At 41.4% G+C, this 19,338-nt stretch overlaps 1 protein-coding gene across 4 annotated transcripts in view; it reads left to right on the top strand.

The window, feature by feature from the left end:
* Positions 1 to 18,581, top strand: part of xdh (xanthine dehydrogenase) — a 95,594-nt gene extending 77,013 nt beyond the window's left edge. For all 4 annotated transcript variants that reach the window (XM_034003511.3, XM_034003514.3, XM_034003516.3 and 1 more), the window contains 11 exons: positions 228 to 373; positions 10,453 to 10,534; positions 11,087 to 11,182; positions 12,380 to 12,508; positions 12,940 to 13,014; positions 14,679 to 14,731; positions 15,064 to 15,178; positions 15,553 to 15,618; positions 16,078 to 16,266; positions 17,362 to 17,529; positions 18,443 to 18,581. In XM_034003511.3, coding sequence (XP_033859402.2) covers positions 228 to 373; positions 10,453 to 10,534; positions 11,087 to 11,182; positions 12,380 to 12,508; positions 12,940 to 13,014; positions 14,679 to 14,731; positions 15,064 to 15,178; positions 15,553 to 15,618; positions 16,078 to 16,266; positions 17,362 to 17,529; positions 18,443 to 18,493 — 1,170 coding nt within the window. In that variant the 3' untranslated portion in view covers positions 18,494 to 18,581. The remainder of the gene's footprint in view (positions 1 to 227; positions 374 to 10,452; positions 10,535 to 11,086; positions 11,183 to 12,379; positions 12,509 to 12,939; positions 13,015 to 14,678; positions 14,732 to 15,063; positions 15,179 to 15,552; positions 15,619 to 16,077; positions 16,267 to 17,361; positions 17,530 to 18,442) is intronic.
* The last annotated feature ends 757 nt before the right edge of the window (positions 18,582 to 19,338 follow it).

Raw genomic sequence — 19,338 nt, forward strand, 5'->3', positions numbered from 1 at the left:
TGTATTTTAATGCTGCCTACAAAAACCGACAGTGTAGTTTTTTAAAAAAAATGAAAATGCCAAGAGATAAATGAGTGTGGGGACTGAGGAGGTTATACAGTGTAATTTAGAGAGGAAATGAGTTAAAGTCTCAGTAGCACTATTCTCTGTCTGGCAGTTACTGTCTCTTCACAGGGGCAAATATCTGTTATCATGTTCAGCTACAGATTCATGTTTTCTTTTTTAAGGTCCGTAAGATAAACATGTATAAGCAAGGAGACGTGACCCCGTATACTCAGAAGCTGGAACAGTTTACAACAGACAAGTGCTGGGAGGAGTGCCTGGTGAAATCCAACTATCACCAGCGAAGGAAGCAGATAGAAGAATTTAACAGGTAAAAGGTGACAAGGGTGTTCAAGTAGTCCTTTTTAAGCAGCTCATAGTGAGTTCACTTCACTCACAAATCAAATAAGTTCTTCATATTGACTCTCATATAGTCTTCAGTTTCATAGATCCATTAAACCCCAATAGGCCTCATTCACAAAGCTTTAACTCTATTGTTAAAACTGTTTTTGATATTCATAAAAGTGGAAAGTCTTTTAAATATAATTTATGATCCATTGGGTTAAAACTGAATTGTATTCCTCCAATCTATTAAACACTTCCCTGAGATATGAAAGAGTCCAGTTCCCTATCAAGTATGAAATTTAACCATTACCTAATGGGTACTTATCTACTATAACCTGAATAATATATCAAAGCTGCTCATCAGAGCCTGTGATGCAGTCATGCCCGCCTACAAGGGCATATAGGGACTGCACACACAGATCTCATCATCATTTTTCCTTTCAGCAGAACCTGACGGGACAGCCATTGACGGATGAGTACTTGTTACTTTTATCTGCAGCTGCTGGGCTCAGCAGTTCTGCGTTGACCGAGATATGCGCTTCAGTTGACACTGCTTGCAGCACCATTGCCGTCTTGGTGCCTGCTTGCAGCACCATTACGAAGGCTGTTAGGGCTTGCAGGACCATTACAAAGGCTGTTATGGCTCTAATAAGCAGGCTCCCCTCAGTACTGTATGCATGTTTACTGTGTGGTTTAGCCAGAAGCTTATACAGATGGGTATCCCTGTATACTGCTTCCTGCGGTAACACGAACAGAGTAGACCAGTAAAGGTCACTGACGCACTGTTCTTCAGGGAATGAGGTTACCGCACCAGTACAGTACTGACCTGATGCAAGTCAACGAACCGGTACTGAACCAAATGGTTACCATTCCGATACCGCTCCAGTTCACGTACCATACTGAGGGTACCGTACCGACCTAGTGCAAGTCAGCAAACCAGTACCAAACCACACTGTACCGTGGATACTGTAACGTGGTTCACGTACCATACCAATGGTACTGTACTGTACCAACCCGGTGCTAAGGCACCAAAGCGGTATTGAACTGACCCGGCAATTTTACTGTACTATACACTGTGTTGCTGCTTGCATCATGCCTGGGTTCAAGGAAGACACGTGCTTGTCCGGACGGACAACACTACCGTTGTGGCTTATATAAACCACCAGGGCAGCCTCAGGTCCCCCAGTCTGCATCTGGTAGCTCGCAAGCTGTTGCTGTGGGCGCACAATCACCTCCTCTCACTGTGGGTAGTACACCTGCCCGAGGTGATAAACCAGGGTGTTACTAGCAGCCCCTCTGATGCAGCTCCTGAGCGGCCAGCCGTAGAGCTTGCCAAAAAGCCGCGACCTGCTCAGTCAGGTAAGGGAGACAATGTGGTACCCCGACCCATCGAGCCTACAGCTTTGGGTCTGGCCTCTGAGCAGCTGCTTTTCAGCCATCTGAGACTATGAAATAGGGACATTACCCTGCAAAATGCCAGAGCAGCATCCATGCGTTCACAGTACGGGTACAAGTGGGGTGACGTTCAGAGGTGCTGCCTGCCTCTGGTTTTGACCCCACGACCTGTCCCATGGCAGTTGCACTGAAATTTTTGCAAGACCTGTTAGACCTCTACATTAAAGGTCTATCTGGCACCTATCTCAGCTTGCCATGTCAAAACTGATTCAGTCTCCCCAGGAGCTCACTTTTTGGTGGGGCAATTTTTGAAAGGAGCTTGGTGGCTTCTGCCACGTATGAAGGATATTGTTCCTTGCTGGAGGCTTAACGTGGTGAAGCTTCCATTTGAGCCCTTGCATTCAGCTGAGCTTTCTTGCTTGCAATCACATCCGCTAAGCGGGTGCATGAGATGCAAGCATTTTCAATTGCAAAAGCTTGCTTCATTTTTACAGAGGCCATGACAAAGGTTACACTTCATACCAATCCTGCTTTTTTGCTGAAAACTATCTTGGCATTCCACATCAACCAGTCTGTGGAATTGGAGGCTTTCCATCCACCTCCTCTCCAGTCTGACAGGGAGCTCAGCCCTGTGCGCTAGTGTGTTATGTGGCCAGAACACAGAGTCTGAACAGTTTTTTGTCTGTTATGGGGCGAAGTCCCATGGTAAAGCCCTGTCTAAGCAGAGGCTATCTAAATGGATAACAGACACAGTCAAGACTGCCTATGTCCCCTCCAGAAAAACTCACTGCCCATTCCACCAGGGGCATGGCAACTTTGTGGGCTTTGTTCCAGGGTGCATCTGTCACAGACATTTGCAATGTGGGCTACTCCCCACACAAAGTTCTATAGACTGAATGTCATGGATCCACAAAACCCTGGCTTTGGAACTAGTGTGTTAAAGGTGGCTTCAGGGTCGACCCTTACAACATAAACATAGAGATGACTTCTCCCTCAATTTGTACAGCCGTAGCTACTTGTTACTGGGGTTCCTAATGGTAACGCGCAAGGTAGCCTGGCTTAGAGTCGGGATGTGGGAAAGCAGTGAATGTCCAAACAGTTCATAATATAATCCAAAAACATCCATATTTAATAAACAAAATAATATAAGCTGCCCTATCTACCAGCAATGGTATGGGGGGAGATAAATACGGCAGGTTTACAGTCCCAAACAATAATACACACACAAGTCCTTTAATCCAAACGATCTACCTTTGTGCATGGAAGAGTGCTCCAAGACAGGTGGTGGTGCTGTGCTGTGCTGTGCAGTGGTAGTGGTGCTCCAGGGTTTGTGCTGACTCCATGGCTGCAGCTCCCTAGCATCTATTTCTCTGTGAACACAAACAAAAACAATCAACAGCACTCCAGCTGATCAGCCCGTCGCTACGCTGTATCCAATCATTGCGTACCCCACGGCTGATCACAATGGATTTGTTTAGCAGTCTTTCAACTTGTTTCTCCAAAATGGCCGACTTCCGGTTCTGTCTTTCCATCAAGTTGGGCCATCTCAGTGAAAGCGTACCACCAACCTTACCAAGCGCTCCGATTCCTTCTCTCCTCATCACACTTAGCCTTGTAGCATTCCAGTCGTTCTGCAATATTGCCTTGCAACGGCTTTGGTTTTCATACTTATTAGGTAATGGTTACATTATTAGGTTATTATCATAACCCTGGTTCCCTGAAATAGAAATGTAACCATTAACCTTCAAAGGCCACTGCATCCATGTTTGCAGCAGAAGGAAAAATGATGCTGAGATCTGGGGCGAGCATGACAAGCAGCTTTGATATATCATTCAGGTTCCAGGTCTTTAGGAGATAAATACCCATTAGGTAATGGTTACATTTCTATTTCAGAAAACCAGGGTTATGATAATAACCTAACCTTATGACACATTTCTATATGCACTGTGAAACCAGTCTGTAAAACCCAATACTGGGGCTGCTGTCGGCTCCATCTGCAGTCGACATACAATGCAGGATGTAACCAAAAGGTTGAAGAGTTTTGTATCATGTTTTGTATAATTGCCATTTATAAATTATTCACATACCTCCATTATTTTCCTGATATTAAATTATTCACTGCCCTCCGTTCTGCCAAATTTTTTTTTTCTGAGGTTTAAAACCTGCCTCAAACATCCTGTACTCTCATTAATTAACTCATTAGTTAACTCCTCCATCAGAGCGGCTGGGCTGTATGGATGGCAGATGAAAAAGTACATTAGACTAGACTTACTTACTCAGTTGTAGTCCAAAACTAAAAATGTTTCTAAATTAGTAAAAACCCAGTAAGTCAGGGCAAACATGAAATAGTAATGCATCAAATGTAAACATACTACCATATATAATTATATAAAAATAAATCATGTAAATTATAGTGTGCACAATATATTTTCTGTTGCAAATCTTTAACAATGACTAGTTCTCACTTGTAGTAAAGCCCTAGTGGTTATTTCATACTTGTGGCATTACAGGCTTTCTCACAAAGGCAAAATATGCATTATTAAACAAAATATCCATGAGTGCAGAAACAGTAATACATGATAATTAAGAAATGAAATTTATAATTAAAGTTCGGGAGGAGGGTCAGACACCAATCTCCGCATCACCAAATTGAATCATTCAATTTACACATTAGCTAATTTAAATTGTTAGCACTATAAATACCCTCTTCACTTATCTCTCAGTTGCGTTTTGATTTCATCGTACATGCACGCATCATGGTCTGCATTCTGGATTATTCCGTTTCGACGTATGATGATCTGTTTGCTGTTTCACCGGAGCCGAGATCCACGCAACCAGTTCAACCAGCCCTTCCCGGGCCAACTCCACGACAACTTCGGTCGGCGGTATTACCACTCCAAACTTCTCTGCCCAGATGTCTGCTTCTCCTGTCTGCTGTGGCTCCCGCCTGGCCACTCGTTCCTCCGCAACTCCTGAAATCAGAGACTGGACGATCTCCCGGCTCCAGCTTTATCTTCGTAGCAACAACATCCCATTCAAATCTACAGCACGTAAGGAGAATTTGTTTACTTTATTTCATCCTTCCCGTCGCAGGCGCTATGACGTCAGCACTGATCGTTGCTTTACCCAGTGTTGCCAAGTATCACGACAAAACAAGCCCAACCCATGTCAGTATGGGTGTTTTTACAAATTCCAACCCGCGACTCAAGAAGCTAGCCCAATTTCCGCGTATTATAAGTGGACTTGAAACACCTCGCCCGCACCGACTGCATCTCCACGAAGCGCTTCTACTACCGGAAAAATCCGAAAGCAGGACCATCGCACCTGTCAATCAAAGGCTCATTTAGCAGTTCCTGAGCATTCTGGCTCCAACTCTAACCTTTCAGGTTACCTCCCCTCACTGCAGGCGTCCAGCAGGCCCCTGCAGTGACCTCTTTGGCCATTATGGGCGTCCAGCAGGCCCTTATAGTGATCCTTTCTCTGTGAAATGCTTTTCTTTCTGCGCTTCAGCAGTTTTGAGCATTTGTATCCAGAGATTGTTATTACAGTTAGGAGCGGCTGCTCCCGCGATCTATCCTGGGGTTTCGACACCCGCCACTGTTGTATAATATGCATCTGTAACCTTTCTGGTTACACCCCCTCATCACTGCAGGCGTCCAGCAGGCCCCTGCAGTGATCTCTTTGGCCACTATGTGCATCCAGCAGGCCCCCATAGTGCTCCCTTCACCTCCAAATATAACCTTTCTGGTTCCCTTCCCTCACTGCAGGCGTCCAGCAGGCCCCTGCAATGACCTCTTTGGCCACTATGTGCATCCAGCAGGCCCCCATAGTGCTCCCTTCACCTCCAAATATAACCTTTCTGGTTCCCTTCCCTCACTGCAGGCGTCCAGCAGGCCCCTGCAATGACCTCTTTGGCCACTATGGGCGTCCAGCAGGCCCCCATAGTGCTCCCTTCACCTCTAACTATAACCTTTCTGGTTCCCTTCCCTCACTGCAGGCGTCCAGCAGGCCCCTGCAGTGATCTCTTTGGCCACTATGGGCGTCCAGCAGGCCCCCATAGTGCTCCCTTCACCTCTAACTATAACCTTTCTGGTTCCCTTCTCTCACTGCAGGTTCCCTAACCTTTCTGGTTCCCTTCCCTCACTGCTCATCGGCAGTTTTGAGCATTTGTATCCAGAGATTGTTTTCCCAGATTTGTAATAACTTCATTGAAGGAACCTGTGCTATTCTGCCTGTAACTTCCTTCATTTCCGCTCACCGTAACTCCACCACACCCAGCATTAACAGTCCCTCACGAAGATTGCTCCCTGCAATATGCAAATCGACCACACCATATTCTTAATCAAAATTGCTGGGAAAAACGCATGACTGGCTAAAGCCAATATATCAAACACATTTAAAATCATGCCCATTGAGCCTGTCCTCAGGGGATTGTATTTTTTATATTTCCACTTTTCTGTCTGGTCCGGTCCACCCCCCCCCCCCCCCCCCCCCTACTAAACACAATCTTGTGACCCTCCGAGGCCATTTAAACTACATGGGAGCATGGGAGGATTTGCAAACAAGAGGATGCCATTCAGCCCATCTTGCTCGTTTGGTTGTTAGTAGCTTATTGATCTGAGTATCATCAAGAAGGATCCCAGGGTGTCGGCTTCAACATTACTAAGTTGGTTCCAGACCCTCACAATTTTCTATGTAAAAAAGTGCCTCCTATTTTCTGTTCTGAATGCCCCTTTGTCTAATTTCCATTTGTGACCCCTGGTCCTGGTTCAAAAAGTCTCCTGGGTTGACGTTGTCAATACCTTTTAGGATTTTGAAAGCTTGAATCGGATCACCGCGTAGTCTTTGTTCAAGTCTGAATAGCTTCTTTTCTTTTGGCCTGTCTGCATACGACATGTGTTTTAAATCCGGGACAGTTCTGGTCGCTGTTCTTTGCACTCTTTCTGGAGCAGCAATATCCTTTTTCTTTTAATGAAGTGTCCAGAACTGAACACAGTATTCTAGGTGAGGTCTTACTAATGCATTGTACATTTTTAACATTACTTCCCTTGATTTTAAATTCAAAACTTTTCACAATATATCCGAGCATCTTGTTGGCCTTTTTACAGCTTCCCCACATTGTCTAGATGAAGACATATCTGAGTCAACATAAACTCCTAGGTCTTTTTCAAAGATTCCTTCAATTTCAGTATCTTCCATATGATATTTATAATGCACATTTTTCTTGCCTGTGTGCACTATTTTACACTTCTCTATTAAATGTCATTTGCCATGTGCTTGCCCAGTTCTGAATGCTGTCTAGATAATTTTGAATGACCTTCGCTGCTGCAACAGTGTTTGCCACTCCACCTATTTTTGTGTTGTGTGCAAATTTAACAAGTCTGCTTACTATGCCATAATCTAAATCATTATGTAGATTAGGAATAGCAGAGGACCTAATACTGATCCCTGTAATACACCACTGGTTACCTTGCTCTATTTTTGATGTCTCCTCTAATCAGTAATTACAGTTGGGTGCGGCTGCTCCCGCATTCCCCACCCCCCATCACTGCAGGCCCCTGCAGTGACCTCGCTGGCCACTATGGGCGTCCAGCAGGCCCCCATAGTGCTCCCTTCTCTGTCAAACGGTTTTCTACCAGCTGCGAGCAACAGGGCCCCACTGCCCCCTTCTATTCCTTACCTCCGCGGTCTTCCAAATGTAACCTTTTAGGCTACCCTCCCCTCACTGCAGGCATTCAGCAGGCCCCTGCAGTGACCTCCCTGGCCGCCATGGGTGTCCAGCACGACCCCATAGTGGTCTCTTCTCTGTGAGATGCTTTTCTTCTTTCAGCTTACCGGCAGTTTATTCAAACACTTTCAAAACCATTCCCATTTCTTTGAATATCAGTCAGGGCCGCAATACTGCATACTCTGGAGGCCTTCTGTTTTCTACATGTTAACTACTCCCTAATCCACGTGCATGCATTTCATTGAATCCCTACTGCGTTCAATATGAGAAATTAATCTTTTATGTGGGACTTTGTCAAAAGCTTTCTCGAAATTTAAATAAACCATGTCATATGCTTTGCAATTTGTACGCAATGAGGATAAATCCTCGAGGCAGAGCTTTTATCTCCTACCTTCTCTCTATTTGATCCTTTCTGTCGATTCCCTCAATGATGTCGTACTTATGGTTTGGTTCCTTTTTTTTCGCAAGGAACTCCGCCTGTGGGAGCTCCTACTAAAAGAAAGGAATGACAGTACTTTTTTACGACAACTGTCTCCTGCTGCACAAAGACATTCAGCCGTTCAAAGATGCAGCTCCCTCTCTTGGCTTTGGAGGATACTACAAGGGAAAATTGGTTTTCTGCTCCATGGCCCAACGAATTCAGCATTATTCCTATAACCGATCACTCCTCGTCATTGCGCAAAGTGTGTCCATTTGCTGTAGCCGCACTCCTTTTGGGGGTCTTCCTGGGCTCAAAATCCATTCTTCTCCACTCACAATTCACCTTCAGTCTAAATCTTTAACAAGATCGTTCATTCTCCCACCATATAATGAGAATATTCAGAAGGATTACCTGTTTATCTGTTACTCATCAGTTCATTTTCAGAGCTCAACACATTCTCGGCCACCTGAATATAATTGATTCTCTTTCTCGTTTCCAAACGCAGAGATTCAGAGCATTGGCTTCCGAAGACTACCTCCTGCAAACTCAAATTCCTCATTTTTCAGACCTGACATTCATGTGAGCCACCTGCTGCATTCCCTGATTTCTGCAGGCTCAAGAAACAACTCTTCTCAGCATCACTCCCCGCTCACTGCAAATGTACTGGTCATCCTGGAATTGCTTTAAAATTTCACTTTGCATTCAACATTCCTTTCCATCATTTTCAGTGCCCGTAGTGTCATCCTGTTTTATGTCCCTTAAGAACAGAGCTATAAGATTTGAATTTCCGGCATCAAGTTTTTCTACAAACTCAACTCCATTTCAGTGTCCCAGCTCTACACTCTGCAACTCACAAATTTCGCTAATCCTGAAAGGGCTTCAACTATCAATCTCTTTCTCCTCCTGCTTGCCTACCTATTGCCATCAACGTACTCTCTTGGTGCCTCTCATCTGCTCCAGCTACTCCTGCCTGTTTTAGGTAAAACCTTACAACTCTTTCTCTTAGCCTTCTTGGGTTCCCATAGGTGCTGGGAGGCTACATCGCTCTCAAATTCAACCCCCAGATTCACCCCTTAATCTCTGACCTAGCAATCCCCTCATCTGATACCCTTTCCTTCCTGCTCAAAAGAAGTAAAACGGACCAGGAAGATTAGAGAAAGCTTTTCAATTTTGTTTATAAATTAAACTCCCATGTTGGCCCATATGACCCCTTTCTCTCTTGTCCATCTCCATCTTTCTCAGGGCGCATCACCCTCAGGCCCGCTGTTTATTAACGAAAACTGAACAATCGTCACCCAACATTTGTTCTTCTTTCACCTGATTTATTTCCAGGTCCGGATTCGCAGCTGAGCAGTTTTCCGGTCCTTCCTTCAGAATCGTAGCAGCTTTTTCCCACTGAGTTCCAGACTCTCTTATCAAACGGTTAGGTCGTTGATCCTCCAGTGCTTACCAAGTTTTCATTATAACAAATATTATGGAGCCTAAAAATGCTTTTACAGAAATGTGCTCTTAAGTGTTAGTAGCCTGCCTGGAGGAAGGGCAATCGAATCAGCCATGGATTCCCAGAGATTTATTTCCCAAAAATGGGTTTTGTTTTCCTCTCCTGCGTGCTGATGATCATTTGTTAAAGGTTGGCTAAACCTTCAAGTGGGCTATATTCAATTCTAATTGTGGCATTGAGACCGGCTTGTTCTTTTTGGGGGTCTCAGCCTCGTCCAGTTGGCCAGGCAGCGAACCCTCAAACCAAGTTAGGTTTGATGCCAAATGAATGTGTATATACAGCATACTTTTCTGTTAAATCGCATACTCCGCATTCTCTACAATAAATATTTGTACTAAAACATTTTGTGATTGGTGTTTGTCCCGAACTACTGAAATTAAATTTATAATTAAAGTTCGGGAGGAGGGTCAGACACCAATCTCCGCATCACCAAATTGAATCATTCAATTTACACATTAGCTAATTTAAATTGTTAGCACTATAAATACCCTCTTCACTTATCTCTCAGTTGCGTTTTGATTTCATCGTAACCCACCACCTCCCCATCTCCACCTTTCTTAATAACAGTTTTTATGTTTTATCAAATGGGGGTCTCAGCCTCGTCCAGTTGGCCAGGCCGCAAACCCTCAAACCAAGTTAGGTTTGATGCCAAATGAATGTGTATATACAGCATACTTTTCTGTTAAATCGCATACTCCGCATTCTCTACAATAAATATTTGTACTAAAACATTTTGTGATTGGTGTTTGTCCCGAACTACTGAACAAATATAATGGGATAAAAACATGTTACCTAAAGCAATAAACTGTTAAAACACAAGTGGAACAGTAGAAACATTTATCCCAATTGCTCTCTTAACCAAACTAGAAGAGTGTCCCTCAGTATTTTCCACCGGTATCGACTGCTGGGAGTTTTTGCCCCGATATCCAAACGTCAGCTTAACAAACTTTTTATCAAGAACGTTTTGTATAAAATGGCTTCTACTATAAATCAATTATAATATGTGTTGCTGGATTGCAGACAGCACCGTTGGAAGAAGAGGGGAATTGCCATTATCCCAACAAAGTTTGGAATCAGTTTTACAGCCAGCTTCTTGAATCAGGTCTGTGTTTTTCTGAATATGGCCTATAATCTTCCAGTTCAGTTTTTTACATCATTAAAAACTTTCGATTGAAGATTTAACACTTTACTGCTGCTTTTTAACCTGATTGTTTAATTTGAAACATGTAACTGATTTGAATTACTGTTAAAAAAAAACAGTTACCCTATTTGGTCTGGTAGTAAGGGTCAAAAGCAAACACACTCCGAGGGAGGCCAGGGGAGAAGCACATTTGACGTACTGTACAACAATTATTAAAGGGCTGACCTTGTTTTCTGTGCTTTAATTGTGTCTAATAAAGTGCTTTCCAAAGATATCTTATATTTTCACAGCTGTCATTTCTTGTAAAGTTCATCTGAGGAAACAAAATGTTTTTCACTTATTGTATAAAAGAACAGTGGAATTGTAAATACATCCTATACTTTTATTTTATGTAATAACAAACTCTTTGGAAACTATTTGAAATTTCACCTGGAATGAAAAGGTATGTATCTTTATATATAAGGGAGTTCATCTTTGAATGTACATGTGTGAAGAAAGCTTTCCATGTTACAGGCAGGAGCGCTGATTCATATTTACACTGATGGCTCGGTTCTCCTCACACATGGTGGCACTGAAATGGGGCAGGGACTACATACCAAGATGGCTCAGGTATGGAAAACAGTTTCTTATTTGTCTTTTTCAGGAACAAGTAGTTCTAAATACATCCATATATATCCTACTGCCCAAACTGATACAAACATCCTTCAAATGTATTCCTTCCCACTCAAATATTCTTTTTTTTTACCACATAAGCAGAACAATAATTAGCAATGAACTCCTGACAAGTTATCTTGGAAGCTGTCTGGCTACCAATTATTTTCATTAAATCACAAGGCCTCAAACATCTCTGCATCTGTAGTGATTTGTTTGTCGTGCAGCTCTGTCTGCCATCAAATTTCAATAGTGCCTTTACTAAGGTTAACCATTTATTTCTCTTATATTAATTTCTTCATAGTAAAACGTTTGTTTGCTAGTTAGTAAAGACCAACTGGAACCAATTCATTAAAAACGATTCCTAGGATAACCTGGGATGTTCTTGGACAGTTGTTATTATTTGTTTATTTAGCAGACACCTTTTATTCAAGGCGACTTACAGAGACTAGGGTGTGTGAACTATGCATCAGCTGCAGAGTCACTTACAACTACGTCTCACCCGAAAGACGGAGCACAAGGAGGTTAAGTGACTTGCTCAGGGTCACACAATGAGTCAGTGGCTGAGGTGGGATTTGAACCGGGGACCTCCTAGTTACAAGCCTTTTTCTTTAACCACTGGACCACACAGCCTCCTTGCTATACCGTTGAATACACCTTTACATTCAGGTATAATAATGTTCTACCGTGTATTTGCAACATCACAAACTTTTTTGTCCTATAAAAGCGATAAATAGAAAAGAACCTGGGGCTCATGGATCACAATATAAAAAAGCAGCTCTCTAGGGAAGACGCCTTTTTACAACATTTAGGGCTTTGTATTGAAAGTAAGGGACACAATAATAAATCTTTCTTTCTAGTATTATATTACCAAGTCTTTGTGCTTCATAATATGACCCAAGTCTAGTTCCACAGCAATGTCAGCAAGAATGTTGTTTTTGACCTGGGTAACCCACTAGTGATATTGAATAATACAGTATATTTATTATTGCATTTTGGTGCCTTTACCTATCTCTGTTTTCAACACCATCAGTCTCCCAGCAATGTAGACCCACAGATAATTTAGCAGAATTTTTTTTAAATACCAAATAAACATCAGGTGTAACATTTGTTGAGTGTGATGTAAATGCCAATAATATAAATGTTTTCCTGCAGGTTGCCAGTAGGGCCTTACAGATCCCCATCTCTAAGATACACATCAGTGAGACGAGCACCAACACAGTCCCCAACACATCTCCAACAGCAGCTTCAGTCAGCTCTGATCTCAATGGGATGGCAATCTATGTAAGAAATGTATTTTATGATGATGTGTTATTTCACTCTTTATGTGAAATAAACCATTATGAATAAACTGCTGCATCCTGGTATCTGTAGGCCCCATGCATCTGATTGCAGCTAAACCATTGGAGTGAGTTGTAACTAAAATAAACGAAGTAACTAGGTACCAGGAATCAGCAGCAATTTTTCCTCTTTAGCTCTAAGGAACCAAAAGATCTTCAACAGAAGAAAAGGGGGGGTGGGTGGCAGTGATAGCATTGCAGGTGCTAATTAGTATTAAGATGGATGTTAGCACTCCTTTAAAGGGCTTTTGTGACTGCACTTGTGCTATAATAAATTTGAGTTTATTGTACATTAATTAATTCTACTGTCTAGGCAATCTGCAGCTGATATTCTTCCTACTGAGACCTGAGTCTGTCTCTTTCTATTCCTTACAGAATGCCTGTCAAATCTTATTGAAACGTATGGAGCCTTACAGGAACCAGAACCCCAAGGGATCTTGGGAAGCTTGGGTAAGTGCCTCTTCTACAGTTTGTAATGAATGTCAGGATCCCACAGGGTTTCCAAATACTTAATTCCAGTTGATAGTGGATTAACAAATCTGGAAGACTGGAACAAGACAGGTGTAGTAGATGTAACAATTTTTAAATGACTAAAAGATTGCTCCTCTATAGAAAAATACATGGGACATATTTAATTGTTGAGTATCTATATCTCAGTAACAGTTTGCTGCTTTTCGTATGACTTCATGTGGCTTCCTGAAATAGAAAAGACATTAGAAAAGATTAGAACAGTAAAGGTTTCTTCACTAATCAAAGCACAATGGATTTTGAAGGTAAATGCATTACAAATATCAAACGATCAACGGTCAGGAACTGTTTCTCGTCATTGCGCTACAGTGGACCCTACTGGCTAGGCGCCTGCTGAACTCAGGAGAGCACCAGCAGTGCTGGCCTTTATCCTCCAATGTCCGGTAGCTCGCTGACATCAGCTCCCGAGTTCCTGGGTGTAAAATAGGAAATTGGCTTAGTCATGGGGTTGAAGGACACCCATTGAACTTTCAGTTCCCCTGAGCTGTGTTGGGAATTGCTGCAGTCAGGGAACATAACTGGACATTCTAAATTGTGGTGAAAATCAGAAGTAAAATGATTGGGTACTCTAAATATTTAAAAAATGTAACATTGAAAGTTCACAACTTCGAAATATAGTTTGAAATATAATTGTTATCTTAACAAATGTATTCACTTTTCATTTTCTGTTTCAGCTATCACGTCTTGGTTACTCCCAAGTCAAAAAACACCACTGTTGCTTTTTTAGAGAATGCAGCTGGTATACCAGAGTGTAGCCAGTAACCTGTACCCATGCATTTTTCGGATATTCACTAGGCGCAGAGTGTTGCGGGGGGATAGGTTAATGGTTACACCGATGTGCCAGCTGTACTTAAAGAGAAGGCATGTTGAGAGTCCTTTAAACTACTTAGTTTAAAAAAAATCCAACTAACCTATTTTTATCCGTTATTGGTTTGCATGCAACAAACTTCATTAATGTTCCTTGGCCAGCTCAATCCCCAGATCTCAATCCAGTTGAGCATCTGTGAAATAAACTTGAATGCAATGTGGCCATAGTCCTTTACAGCCTTACGCCATGCCAACTGCAGGTAGTCATTGCAGGTAGTCAAGACATAAAGTGACCAGTGGATGTAATGGTACTGACACCTCATTGATTCAACTATTGAAGGCTATTTCTTGGTTATCACTTGTCCTGTTTTCCTGAAACTCTTCATGGCCATTTTTTTATGATGTGCTGTTCTGTACACACTGTGGGGATGTTGGGTTGGGGTATATCCACACATGCTGTGGCTTTTTTAGCCAGTGTAGAGTGGAGTATATTTTAGTACTGAACATGCAATGGGTAAACCAATAATGCATTACAACATGTGTGCATATAAAGCATATAACATGGTTAATTTACTATGAGCTGCGATAAAGCTGTGTTTGATGCCTAAGCTCATTCATTACCCTGTAATGTTAACATTCATAATTAGCCATGGGCTTCAACATTACACCCCAGCATGTTTGGCCATTCACGCGATTTTATGTGGTGGGGGATATGTATGCTACTAGAATACTGTTCTCGTTCTTATTTTGTAAAGTTCTGAGGACTTTTTAACTTTCAGGTGAAAGCTGCCTATTTTGACAGTGTGAGTTTGTCAGCAACAGGATATTTCAGGTAAGTTTGTTACTGTAACTCCATCTTGAAGGCCTTATTTATACATCCACAAAACAAATTCAATCTTTTTTAAAATGTTTTTTTTTTTACTTTTAGTGCACTGCCGTATCCTCTTTCAATTTTATGTTTTAAAGCATACATCGTTGTGATTTTAAAATGTACCGGTAATGCAGTGGGAAGTCCCTCTATTACAACCATCAGAAACACTGAGTAAAAATATCCTAGTAGATCTAATATTAATAGCATACTTGCTGGTTTTGATAACAGTGTGCAGTTATAGTTCATATTTTGGAGGTTTGTTTTAATTTCTGATCTTTTTTATTTTTATTGAGGACCCCTGGTATCAGTTATGACTTTGAGAAGAATGAAGGAAACCCGTTCCATTATTTTAGTTATGGAGTGGCCTGCTCTGAAATTGAAATTGACTGTTTAACTGGTGACCATAAGGTAAGTGTTAAACAGACTATGCATAAAGAATGTGGAACTTTTATGCTGGTAATGAAGTTTTGAGTGTGGTTAATTGAGTCTCCTTTTCGGATCGAGTTTTCAACTGAATTGCTGAATTAATCTGATGGTAATTTGAGTAAATATCTTTACCTTATTTACAACAATGACATTGGGAGACATCACATTATCACAACACAGTCAACAATGCAAAGTACATTTACAAGATGCTAATCTATAATTGGGACCATTCTTTGTCAGTTTTTTAGATTTAGTATGAAAAGCAATGCTTAGCTGTAGTGCCTGAATCTTTTTGTAATACAATGTATGTGCAGACACAAATAACAAGGTTTAATATTTTTTACTTTTTTCTCCAGAACCTCTCTACTTGCATAGTAATGGATGTTGGCCTCAGTCTGAATCCAGCCATAGATATTGGGCAGGTATGGAATTTAATTTTCATTCTCCTGTAACATTGCAGGGCTTGGGTTTTGTAAAGTATAATTGAAAATAGACTTTATTTGTAAGTCATGTTTTAAACATTTTTTCAATACCCCTCTCTTTATAACAAATACAACAACTACAAATAGAAATAGATTTTTTGTTAGACATTCCAGCTATTGCGAACACTGGTTGATCCTTGTGATTGCTGGTTTTCAATGGGTCACGCTGGTTTAAGAGACTGTAAGCTGACCAAAGGGCTGGTTTAAGAAAAGAAAAAAACTAATTTCTCTTTATTGCCTCATTACTGTAAACTAGCTGGAGATCCAGTAAGAAACTAGTTAATGTACATTCTAGTTCCCAGCACCAGCTTGCCAGTAATTGCTGGTATTTTCAGCAGGGAGATATCTGGAGGAATACAATAATGGAACTTGTTAATTGGGTTCTTGTGTTGTTCTAAGATTGAAGGTGCATTCATGCAAGGAGTTGGTCTGTACACCCTGGAGGAGCTGCGCTATTCCCCAGATGGCAACTTGTACACAAGAGGGCCTGGTATGTACAAGATTCCTGGGTTCGGTGACATCCCCACTGAGTTCAATGTGTCGCTCCTCCGAGAGGCACCCAACAGCAAAGCCATTTACTCTTCCAAGGTAAGGGACTTTCAGGGCTTTTCTTCAAATTTAACTTTGCGGTCCTATGTCGGACCAGGTATGACATTACAATTTTTCCTTTCCGGTCCGATCATCAAAAAGATGTCAAGCACAGGTCTCTAGTCATTTTTTCTCCGGAAAAGCCGAGAAAAGCTTTCAATGGCCAAGTGAGGCTGATAGAAGCTGAGAGACCTGAGCAATACGCATAGTCCCTTCACCACAGACATAACACGGACATAAACAAACAAGACAGCTGCTTCCGCATCCAGCGCTCACAGAATATCACTGACATTTGCAGAGCTTTTTGAGATGTTATAGTAATAAAATAATGACTTGGAGAACATTATTGAGGAGTTTGGTGATAAAACGAGTGATCAGGAGATGATTTATCAGTATGCAATTCTATGAAGAGATATGTGATAAATACAGCGAACAAGGGGTGGGGCGGGGCTGGAGATGCAGTACTGAGTGTCCTGTTGAGTAGAGTAATATGAAGCAAGAATAGGTAGTATCGTTCTGGGCACTTGGCAGAAGAAACCCAGCTTCTCTCTCATAAACTTGGGACTTAGAAATGCCTAGAAAGACTTTTTTCTCACAAACTGAGGAAACTAATGAAACTAATGAAAGCTCCATGGACCGACCAGGCATTTACCTTTTGATGCTCTATGTTTAAGAAAGACTTTACTTCCCTGCATCTCTGTATTAGCTTAATCACAGAAGAATAGATAAAAGTCAACATGTAAGCTTTTAGACAGATTAAATAGTACTCCAGAAAGGCTTAATTGTAAAGACATGCTGCAGCTGTATTTTGCTTTTATCTTGAAAATTGGTAATCCATTTGTGCAAGAATGTGGTATAGATATCCAATAAACTTATAATGTGATTGGTTGGGAGAATTAATGCAATGTGTTCACCCAAATGTATGTCATGGTGACCTGCTTTTCCACTGCACTGCCACCTGGAATTGAAGCCAGCCACTTGAAAGATTGTTATAACATTTTAAAACATATAAAATAATGTTAAATGTAAGTTGTTTTCTTGGTAATATATATCAGGAGCTCCGAATGGGTTTAAACTTGTTCAACTTCCTTGCAGGCTGTCGGGGAGCCACCGCTTTTCCTTGCCTCATCAGTGTTTTTCGCCATCAAAGATGCCATCTATGCTGCTAGGACCGAATCAGGCCTGAGAGGCCCATTCCGACTGGACAGTCCTGCCACTCCAGAGAGAATACGCACTGCTTGTGCTGACAAGTTCACCAAGCTGGTTAGTGAAAAACAGCAGATTATTTGCTGTGCTGTGTAAAATGTATTTATTAACATGTTCACCACTACTATTTATCTAAAACTATTAAACACCTAAAAGTGTTACATTTAGAAATACTACAGGAAACATAATAAATGTAATGACAAACAGTTTGACTAGAAGTCTTTCTCCATGTCCTCAGCTCAAGACATGGAGAAAGACTTTTAGTAGAAAATTGACCTTTATTTTTTATAGTTTGGTTTAAAGTTAGAATACTGTCAAATAAGGGTCCCCGAGTGGCCCATCTGGTAAAAGCACAGTCGTGTGGTGTGCAGGGTGAGTCATACAGTCGGGGGCGCAAGTTTGCGTCCCGGCTGTGTGAAGCCACTGGTCTAATATGGGGATTCCTGAGGTACGTCGCATTGGCTCTGGCGCTCCTGCTGGTTAGGCAGGCAAAACAGGCAGGAACTATTTTTCCTCATTGCGCTACAGCGAATCCTATCAGCCAGATGCCTAGTGAGCTCAGGTGGACACCAGCAGGGCTGGCCTCTGTCCTCCAGAGGCTGGTAGCTCGCTGACATCCGCTCTCGAGTTCTTTGGTGTAAAAGAGGAAACTGGCTTGGTCATGGAATTGGAGGACGCCCCCTGAAGCTTCAGTTCTCCTGAGCAGTGAGGGGAAAACAATATTTGGACATTCTAAATTGGGGAGAAAATCGGGAGGACTAATATGAGATAAACTAGATTTGTGAGAACAGTTTCAAAACAAAATTATACCTATAGTCCTAATAATTTGTTTTAAATTACACCAGCTATAACAACCAGGAAGACATTCAAATACATTAAAATAAATTTGTACTTGAAATTGCTTCTTATAGTTTTACCTAAAGACAAGGTATTTCCTAGTTCAGCAATATCCTTGTATTTTTTTCCCTAGTGTCCTCCTGCTGAACCAGGAACCTATACTCCTTGGGATGTTCAAATGTGAAGAGGTCTTGAAGCTCAACACAATTAATGCATATGCTCTTGCCAGTATAACTTGTCGGAATGTGATCATATTTTAAAAAAAAATCCACTAAGAAACTAATTGAAAAAATCACAGATGAAGCAAAGACACTGTTTGAGGCAATAACATACTTTTTGATTTGTTTAATGGCAGGAATTACCTGACTTACCTAATATTACATTAAATATGGGATAATATATTAAAACTATGAAATGGTAATGACCAGATGTTATGTAATTTTTATATTTTGTACAATACAAAAGCCAATTAAATGACATAATGTACCAGGGTTGCTGATAGTGTGCTATGGACGTATATATGTATTTGGAACTGGAATGTTTATCTACGTTGATTTAAATGGGGCAGCAGTGTGGAGTAGTGTTTAGGGCTCTGGACTCTTGACCGGAGTGTCGTGGGTTCAATCCCAGGTGGGGGACACTGCTGCTGTACCCTTGAGCAAGGTACTTTGCCTAATTTGCTCCAGTAAAAAACCCAACTGTATAAATGGGTAATTGTATGTAAAATATAATGTGTAAAAAATAATGTAATTGTATGTAAAAAAAAATAATGTGATATCTTGTAACAATTGTAAGTCGCCCTCGATAAGGGTGTCTGCTTAGAAATTAATAATAATAATAATAATAATAATAATAATAATAATCTCATATTAAAGGCTTATCCCCCAATGTAAGAAATGTTACGATTCTCATTTCTGGAAAATGTATACAGTAATCCATCGCGTATCTGACTTTGCTGGGACCAGAGTAAGGGCGGATATATAAGGGGATCCGTCTCCCCGAGCTGCCGGTCTTTTACAGGGACCTGCT

The sequence above is a fragment of the Acipenser ruthenus genome, chromosome 5 (genome assembly GCF_902713425.1).
Source record: "Acipenser ruthenus chromosome 5, fAciRut3.2 maternal haplotype, whole genome shotgun sequence".
Lineage (NCBI taxonomy): Eukaryota > Metazoa > Chordata > Actinopteri > Acipenseriformes > Acipenseridae > Acipenser > Acipenser ruthenus.